At 39.7% G+C, this 10110-nt stretch overlaps 1 protein-coding gene across 1 annotated transcript; it reads right to left on the bottom strand.

Moving 5' to 3' along the window:
- Positions 1-280: 280 nt before the first annotated feature.
- Positions 281-8883, bottom strand: LOC128506704 (CMRF35-like molecule 3). Its single transcript, XM_053477268.1, has 7 exons — positions 8844-8883; positions 8234-8554; positions 7347-7454; positions 7218-7268; positions 1855-1953; positions 1456-1502; positions 281-964 (listed from the first exon to the last, which is right to left on the bottom strand). The coding sequence occupies exons 1-7, from the start codon at positions 8881-8883 to the stop codon at positions 683-685; spliced, it is 948 nt and encodes a 315-aa protein (XP_053333243.1). The 3' UTR covers positions 281-682.
- Between the last annotated feature and the right edge of the window lie 1227 nt (positions 8884-10110).

Here is a 10110-nt window from a genome sequence, read left to right as displayed (position 1 = left end):
CCAAATAACATTTATTATTATTATTATTATTATTATTATTATTATTATTACTATTATTATTATTACTATTATTATTATTATTATTAATAATAATAATAATAATAATAATAATATTATTATTATTATTATTATTATTATTATTATTGTTGTTGTTGTTTAGAGTGTATATTTAAAGGAAATAACATCACAATACCTTAATTAATAATTAATACAAATATTAAACTTCAATTTAATTTAATTAATTAAGATTCTATAAATACATTGAAACTGGTAAAACTATAAATATGATGCTTAATAAATATAATGCTGTTTAAAATTTAGTGCATTTAAACAGGAGAAATATTTACCAAATAAGAAATTAACAAATTGTGTTCCTTTTACACTAAACTGAATGACAGTGTAGTGTGATGATCTGTTAAAGTTATCACCTCAAAGTTGATTATTTTTTACATAACAGCATGCCACAGGTTTTTTATTTTGTGCCAGTAATCAATATTTTAAATATATCTAAAAAAAAAAAAAAAAGAGTTTTATTATCTGTCACACTTTTGGCAGGACTGCTATTTTAGAAAATTAAACAACACATTTTGAACACAACACATTAAACAGCAGTATAGCATAATGTAATGAGTGCTATATATTACAAATAACTCAGAATGATTGGCATTCTAATGTATGATAACTAGCGATGTCTATTAATATTAACAGTAGCATATTCATATGAATTATTCTCCTGTTTGTAGATCACTGCTGGAGCTGCATCATTAGCCCTGGTGTCAAAACTCACTGCTGCATATGTTAGACTTTCAGGAGATTTCATAACCAATGGTGGAGCAGTGCTGGGTAATTCAATGTTGGAATAAATCTCACAGGGATTTGTGGGAGGTGGAGCAGTGAAGTAAATTGTGTTAATAAAACTTCTGCTGTTTTTATTCTCCTCATAATCATAATCAGGACATGGAACCTGAGCACAAGGAAGAAAAACAAATCTTAAATACAGTCTAAACCAGCTGTGTTAAATGTCTATCTCTGTTATATTAAATTGTTTTTGTCAGCCTTCTTAAGTACAGAATTCATCCAGATATAAACATTAACAAAGGTCACATGACAATAAAGATTAAATGTTTAGCACACTTAATGGATGGCAAAATAATCCTCTGAGCTTTTGATTGGGTACTGTATTGGTACTGTACCACACTTTTTAATCTAGGGTGTGGCTTACTCAGTTTGCTCTTGGGTTTAAATATAACATGAGGTGTCACCCTGCTGATTTTTAATTTATTAATTTTAGTATTTATATAAAATAGAAGATGGTATTTGCGTGTAAATTATAACAGCTAATGTAAATATAATATTTGGTGCAATAAATTAGACCATAATATGTGGCTTGTTTCTGTGTTTCATGTACTGTAGCTTGTTGAAAGCAGAGAAACGTATTGGCAAAACACAACTCACCACTTGCCGGTTTGAGAAGCTTTGTGCAGGTTGAGCTGGAGATGACCCTAAGAGTCGGGGGAAAAAATACATTCAAGCATTTTAAGATGGAAATATCATAATATAAAATACATATTAAAAACATTAATACCTACAGATTGGAAATGTTTCTATGCCTTCTAATGCATAAAACGTTCTGTCCACTCGGGTGCGCTATGGTTCTGCCAATAAGGACTACTGAGTACAGCAATTACAAATTTCTTTGTACTTTATGTGGCTGTTTCCACGTCAATTCTTTTTACATTACCTGTATTTCTTACATGCTCTTATAGCTCCACCTTTAAAAAAACAACTTTTAATCTATTAAAACTTTAAATAGTTTTGTAAATGAAACTATAAAAAAAGTGTTTGTTTTGGTACCTTGGATCTTCTTTTTCCTCTGTAGAACGAAAGCAAATAAAAGGGAAAAGAGAAGCAGCACCAGAACCACAGACACAGCTGTGATGACGGTTGGAATTTCTGAAAGACAAACATGATCATGGTCACTGTGCCGGTGGTGTAGTGTTTACCACTGTCGCCTTGCACCTCCAGGGTCCGGGTATGATTCCTGGTCAGGAGTTTGCATGTTCTCCCCATGTTTGGTGGGTTTCATCCTCCCACAGTCCAAAGGCCTACAGATTAGTCTATTTGATGTTCCCAAAATTGCCCGTAGTGTGGAAATGAGTGTGTTTGTGTGTGTGTGCTCTGCAATGAATTGGCACCCTGTCCAGGGTATACCCTGCCTCATGCCCTAAGCCTCCTGGGATAGAATCCAGATCGCCGTGACCCTGAATACAGGATAAAGCGGTATAGAAGATGAGTGAATGAGTGAGTGAGTGAGAAACATGATCATATTGCATATTTCTATGGACCATATCCAGAACATTTAGATCTTTTAGTTTTACTTAAACAATTAAACTGTATTATTAATAACAATAATAATAGTAATAATAATAATAATTATAATAACAATATTTGTGTTTGTGCATTTGTGTGAAAGTAAAGTCTCGTTCCCGCCTTTTCAGGGAACAGGATTACAGCAAAGTAACCCGAGACGTTCCCCTTCAAAGGCTACACTCGATGCTGCGTAAAAACGCAATGGGAACGAGAGTACCAACGCCGCCGCACTACAAGTATCTGGACCCCAAGGTTGTGTAGCGTGTGCACACAAGGCCGAGAAGTCTCAGAACTATGTCTGGAAAGCTGACTCGAGGACTCGAGAGCCCGGAGTGGCATGAACATCCAGACTATAAAATTTTACAAATGTGTGCGGAGAGGACCAACCCGCCGCGTCACACACTTGCTGCAAGGGAATACCTCTTGCTAATGCAATAAATGAGGCGATCCCTCTGGTTGAATGAGCCCTAATTCCTAGAGGCGAAGTGAGCCCACGCGCCTTATAGGAAACGCCAATACTGTAGCATCTATCACCCAGTGTGACAAGGTCTGTGTAGGGGTGGCCGCCCCCCAGTTGCCATTAAAACCTGATGCGCTAGCTCGTTCAAGCCATTGAAACCTGATGCGCTAGCTCGTTCAAGCGGCGCGCATGCAGTCCGCCCTGGCGATTTATGCAGGAAACTACCGATGTGTTGTCCACCCTCAATAGAACATGGTAGCCTCTCAGCCGCTGGAGGAAGTGCTGTAGGGCCAAAAATAGAGCCATCATCTCGAGGCAATTGATGTACCATGCGAGAAAATGGCTTCTCCAGCTCCATTGGGCTGGACGGCCATCCAAGACCGCACCCCAGCCGGTAAGGGAAGCATCTGTCATTAGCATCTTGCAACGACAAGACGGACCTAGAGTGGGACCAAAGGTCAGGAACCGGGGTCTGAACCACATAGAAAGGGTGTCCTTTGCGCGTATCCCTTATTTGCCTTCAGGGGTTGGCCCTCGTATGAAGTCCAATGGCTCTTAGCCACAACTGAAAAGCTCTCATGTGCAAGAGACCCAAAGGTATCACCGTGGATGCAGCTGCCATGAGGCCCAAACATTTTTTAAAGTGATGTACCGTCACTTCCTGGTCTATCCTGATTTCCTTCAGGACGTTGTGGATGGATTCGACACGAGCAGGAGACAATTGTGACTGCATAGTGATTGAATCCCACCTGACACCCAAGTATGTTGTCCTCTGAGCCGGAAAGAGACATCCTGATGTCAAAGCGCTAGCTGCTGAGACTGAGCCAGGATCAGCCAGTCGTCTATATAATTGAGAATGCGGATGCTCTGGAGTCGCAAGGTAGCCAGAACTGCATCCATACATTTTGTGTATGTGCGGGTGATAGGACTAGACCAAATGGAAGGACCCGATACTGGTAAGCTTTTTCCCTGTGTGAACCTCAGGAACTTCCTGTGCTGTGGCAAAATTTCTATGTGAAAGCATGCGTCCTTCAAGTCTATTGTCACAAACAGATCCTCTGGTTGGATTTGTAAGACAATAATTTTGACAGTTAACATTTTGAATCTGTACTTTTTGAGATAGCGGTTCAAGCCGCGAAGGTCCAAAATTGGACGCAGCCCCCCCGTCTTTCTTGGGGACCAAGAAATAACGACTGTAGTAGTCTGACTCCATATCTGGAGGAGGAACCTGTTCTATGGCTCCCTTCTCCAGCAACGCCTGGAGTTCAGCAGGTGGCACCCTTTCCGGTTTCACGGAGGTGGAGACCACGCCGTTAAAATGCAGAGGGCGATGTGCAAACTAAATCCTGTAGCCTTTCTCCACAGTCTTTAACACCCAGGGAGATATGCCTGGCAGTAGCTTCCACGCTGCGAGCTTCTCCGAAAGGGGTATGAGTTTTAGTACTTCGACTGCACGGGAGGGGGGGGTTTAGTGGTTCAGCATCCTAGAATATAGCAGGAAATGACCGAAGGACTAACGTGTCGTTGGAGACCGGTGTTGTCTGAAACACCAAAAGCGGCGGAACTGAACACCGACCCCCTGGGGGTGCCTGGGAGGGCATGCTCTTATAGGAAAGAACATTAGGTGCCCCTCCCCGGGGGGCACCCCACGGTCCTGGGCGCGTAAGCTCTTAGGACTTCTTCTTCAAAAAGAAGACAGTGCGGCAATCTGATCTTTTAGAGGCGGTGGTGAGGGGCAGCGAGCCATACCCCAGACCTTACTGGGGGGTGCCCGACTGCTAACACTCTCCTTCTGCGCCTCTCGCCTGGCGAGAATCAGATCTGGTCGAGGCTGGGTGGCCGACGGCCTCGACTTTTGAGCACGGCATGGGAGAAATTTCCCAAAGGCCTGTTCATATAGCCTAGCCTCTCGAAACCTAGTGGCAACGGAATTAATCGCATCGCCGAATAGGCCGGAAGGTGAGACAGGAGCATCAAGGAGGAAAGTTCGATCCTTATCCTTGATGCCTGTCAGATTTAACCATAGGTCCCTTTCAGCGGTCACCAAGGAGGCCATAGAACGGAGGCCAGATTCACAGTGCCGCTCATGCTCAAATCCTTTAGCAGGTCAGCCTGGTACGCCTGCAAAACCGCCATGGTGTGCAAGAAAGCGACGGCCTGACCTGCTGCTTGGAACGCCTTCCCTACCAGGGTAGAAGAATGTAGTAGTTCTACATGGCTTAGATGGAAGTGTTGGTTTCTCTAATGAGAATAATGTCCCAGGAAAAAAATAGCCCGCGAGTGTCTCTTCTATCTGAGGCACCACCATATAACCTTGTGCTTTTGCATCAACAATGTTTGAATAGAACAAAGTCGAAAGTACAAAAATACGAAATGAAAAAGGTTTACTCCATGAACAAGATAATTCGTTGTGGAGGTCATCAAAAAAGGGGTAGAGAGCGGGGTTGTGGCTCCATCTGCTGGCCACCTGACAGAAATCTGTCGTCTAATTTTAATTGTTTTGGGTGAGCTTGCTCCTGTGGCCAATCAATGTGCAGTCATTCGACTGCACGTGTTATAACTTCAAGTAAATCCTCATACTCTCTATCAGCTTCTGAGGAAGCTACTTCCATATCCACAGAAGTTCACAGGTTGTGTCCAGAGCCCACTGCTGCACCTGTGTACACTGTTTATTTGCACCTCTACCTCTTTCATGATGACAATGTGGTGAGGTTTCTGATTTACAGTATGACAATGATAAAAACAACACAGAGGAGACTTAAAGCCTGGATAACTGGTGCCAGGAAAAGAACCTTTTCCTGAATCTCAGCAATACAAAAGGAATTGATAGTGGATTTTAGCACAAAACTGGAGAAGAGCTCCCATCCCCTTATCATGAGCTGTACCCCAGTCAAAAGAGTGGAAAGTTTCATGTCTCCAGGACCAGCCATGGCCCTCTTAAATTGTAACACTGTGGTGAAAAAGCCCATTCAGTGTCTTCACCAGTTCGGACATATGAGGGACGTATGATTTTAAACCACCATCCTAGATGCCAAAGAACTATACTTGCACCACTAAGAACATCCTAACTGGAAGCATAACAGCTTGATTTTGGATCAGCACCAAGCAGAACAGGCAGCTCTACAGAGAGTGGAGTGATCAGCTGAATCCACATTGAGATCCCTAACCTGCACTTTATCTACAGCAAGCAGTGCTGGACCAAGAAAGGCATAGAAGAGAACCTCAGCTGTTAGATCAATTATGTTTTTTTTTTTTTTTTTTAAGACAAGAGGATAGTGAGAAGAACCTTCTTACCAACAAATTGTAAAATTCCTCAGTTGATTCGCACAACACCCACACATACCCCTACATTCCTGATATTACAGATGATTTTCCCTATAATTATTAATAATTAATCACGGATGTTTATAATTTAAACCTCAGCTACTGTAGTTCGTTATATCACACTCTTCACTATTTGCACACACACTAAACATAAACAAATCTTCACTTCTCCTGCCACGTTTACATCAACATTTCCCTAAAATCTATATTTTCCTCATTTTATGTTTTCATGTGTAATTTCTAGGCTTATTCTGTGCATTTTAATTGTTATCTTTTACTCTTTTAACCTTATATTAAATTTTAATTTAATATTAATTTTATTTGTTATAATTGTATTTTAGTGTGAATATTTTTGTGTGTGATGAATAAAATGTGAATATGAGGAAAATATTAATTACAAATTACAATCAATCTCATAAAAAAAAGAAAACATTCTGTCATGATTTCAGAACATCTAAACCAGCATGTTGATCTGTTACCTAATTTTCCTAGTGATGAAACAAAGAACTTAACAAAACAACGCAATATGTCTTTTTTATTCCAACAGTAAAGTTAAAATACAAATGCAACTTTTTTGCAGTGTACAGGATCATATCAAGGTCAAAGAACAACATGGTCATTTAAACAGAATAAACACTGCATGTGTAAAAGCATTTATAGTGAGTTAATACCTTATGTTTTCAAACCACAGATAAATTTGGAAAACAACAACAAAAAACTCTTAAAATATGACCTAGAATAATAAACTACCAAAAATGTTTGTAGAAACATATCTAATGACTTTGGCATATTAGGGATTAAACTGGTGCTGCTTTATTTATGCCAAGTATAGCAAGTGATTAGAAGGTACTGTGATGCAGGGGTTGCAAAGAAAATACCAAAATAACAGTGGATAAAAGGTTTAAAGGAACTTCTGAGGTGTAGCAACATGCTTGAAACATTTTCTGTACAACCCCACTGCTGATGTAATCCGTCGTGTATGGGTTTGAACTTTGCTCTCTTCCTCATTCAAAATAATTTAAATAAAGTCTCATATAAGACATGTGACACTGTACGTACATACCCTGAGGTGAGGGAGCAGTGGTGGGGTGGGTAATATTATTTAATAGGTTAGCTGAAATAAATAGAAATATGAGACATGAGGAATGATGTAAGAGAAACGTGATGGAGAGGACAAGCAAGAAGTTCATACCTGTTATTGGATGTCTGTTCCCAGCATGCACTGATGTACTCATGGAGTGTGTTGAAGTGGAATGTGTCGTGTGTGTGATGTGTGACACAGTAGAGAGGGCAGGAGCATCTGAAAGAAACAGTCATTTTCGTTTTGTTTTATTTATCTTCACGATTTGTCCTCAACTGATCCAGAATGCAGCAGCACGTCTCGTTTTTAACCCTCCAAGTTCTCCCACACCACCCCACTCCTCCGCTCCCTGCACTGGCTTCCTGTAGCTGCCCGCATCAAATTCAAAACACTGATGCTTGCGTACAAAGCTAAAAATGGCCCAGCACCCACTTACCTCTCTGCACTAATTACACCACGCACTGCACCACGTTCCCTCCGATCCTCCAGCACTGCTCGCCTCATCCCACCATCTCTCAGGGATCGAGAGCAGCACTCATCCAGGCTCTTTTCTGTTCTGGCACCTAGGTGGTGGAACGAAGTTCCTCTAGATGTCAGTCAGTGTCTCTGCTGTACGATCTTTAAACGACAACTCAAGACGTATCTGTTTCTGCAGTACTTGGACTACCCGTACCCCACCCATCATTCCTGGCACTTAGTTATTAACCTAGTTAACCCAGTGTAAGTATGTATCCAATGATGTAACCTTTAAAGCACTTTTCGTAAGTCACTCTGGATAAGATAAGATAAGATATAAGATACGAGCGTCTGCCAAAAGCCTAAATGTAAATTTTTATTCCAGATAGTTCACAATATCTGAAATAAATACCCAGCATTAAACCACAGTTTTGATTTTACAACCTGCATACATGCTTTATTAATCTGCCTCAATCATAATATTTTCATATTCATTAAATTATTGCATGATATTCTTTAACTCTCTTCTGTGTAACACTCACCCGTATTAACTTGCAGTAGAATCTCTGTGTAAATATTTTTCCCTTTGCGCTCTATCACACACCAGTAAGTTCCTTTATCCTCTGGTCTCAGATCAGTGATGGTGACGGTGAAGACTTTGGCTGTTGTGTCGTCATACAGAGAGAATCTGGAGTCTTTAGCAGGAGATCCAGACTTAACAGGAATGTCATTATACCCCACATAGGGACATTTACCTCTGCACAGATACTTCTCGTTATTTTCATATCCAGATGTGTAGGAGCATTTAATCTGAACTGATCGTCCTCTGTATCCAGTTACTGTAGTTACAGCATCAGTACCAGCTGGAGAATAATATACAGTGGAATGAAATATGATCCAGGACCATGGTGTAACATATAAGACCAAAATGAAGCTCAGTATCCAGGAATATTAAAGTGTAAACATTGTTTAGGTTTGTGTGTGTGTGTGTGTGTGTGTGTGTGTGTGTGTGTGTGTGTGTATAACATAACACACTCAGACTAATAGTCCAAATCATGCATGTCATGTAGAATGTCCATCAGTGCAAAGCTTTAATGTGACACTGATACTGAACACTGAGACTGATGAGGATTTGGAAGTGTTTGTACTTACCTAGAATCAGGCAGAAGGTGAAGATGAGGACCATCTCCATTCTACATCCAGACTCACAAACTCCTCAGATAATAATAATTAATAATGTTCTGTTAGTTATCGTACACACACTCACTGTCTCTGTCTCTGTCTCTGTGCAGGGATTTGTGTTGTGTTAGAAAGTACGAAATAATGCCACTTCCACTTTTAACATGGTGACAGAAAATGGCCCAGGAAGTGTGTGTGGGTAAGAAGTTTTGAGGTCAGCTGCTGTGAAAACACTTTCAAATTCGGAACATAGTTGTGTTGTTAAACAAATCAGAAAAGAAAAAAATGTCCACCCTATACCAGAGAATTTCATTGGATAGTGATTTTAAACTGGACATTTTTAGAAAGATATATTGTTTGACACACAAAATCGTGAAGCGTTACCATATTTTTTTGGTGAGCAGTGGGAGCTCAAAGGGTTAAGGCACTGAGTTACGGATCGGAAGATCAGCAGTTCGATCCCCAGCTCCACCAGGTTGCCACTGTTGGGTGCTTAAGCAACGTCCTTAACCACAACTGCTCCAGGGGCGCCGTATCATGGCTAACCCTGCGCTCTGACCCCAGTTACGCTGGGATATGTGAAGAAGCAATGGGATTAATAAAGTTCTAATTATTATTATTATTATTATTATTATTATTATTAATATTATTATTATTATTATTAATAATAATAATAATAATAATAATAATAATATTATATTGTAGTTAATGGGTAAAATCTGTTGATATTAAAATCAATTAAAAAGGTATAAAAACCATGCACATATGTCCACGCTGTCATTAGCACTTAATGAGCACACAGTGGACCTTCATTTAGCAAAATGTTCCCTGTTAAATTGACTGTGTACTGTTTATAAATATATTGAATTTCTGAAAAGAAAAAAATCCATATTTTTTGATAGAAAGAATATGTAAAGCTTGACAAAATAAAAGTATGAACACAATACTGTATCACATAATACAAAATGGAGTAAATACTGAATGTACTGTTGTTTTAGCTTCTATTGAAGAAACACAGAATGATGGTCGTGATGTCACTGATTACATTAGCAAGTTTCTTAACACAAAATGATAGGGTGGACATCAATTTCTGGGACACATACAGAATGATTATTATTATTGTGTAAAAGGAATATGTTAATTTAACTGACTTGATTAATTAAATAATTTGTTAAAAAGAAAGAAAGTGGTGTTTAGACAAAATTGAGCAGCAACAGTTTACTAGCAGTTTACTAGCAGT

The sequence above is a fragment of the Clarias gariepinus genome, chromosome 18, assembly GCF_024256425.1.
Source record: "Clarias gariepinus isolate MV-2021 ecotype Netherlands chromosome 18, CGAR_prim_01v2, whole genome shotgun sequence".
Taxonomy (NCBI): Eukaryota; Metazoa; Chordata; class Actinopteri; order Siluriformes; family Clariidae; genus Clarias; species Clarias gariepinus.
Note: the sequence above shows the minus strand (reverse complement) of the source record. Positions and strands in the feature narration are given on the sequence as shown.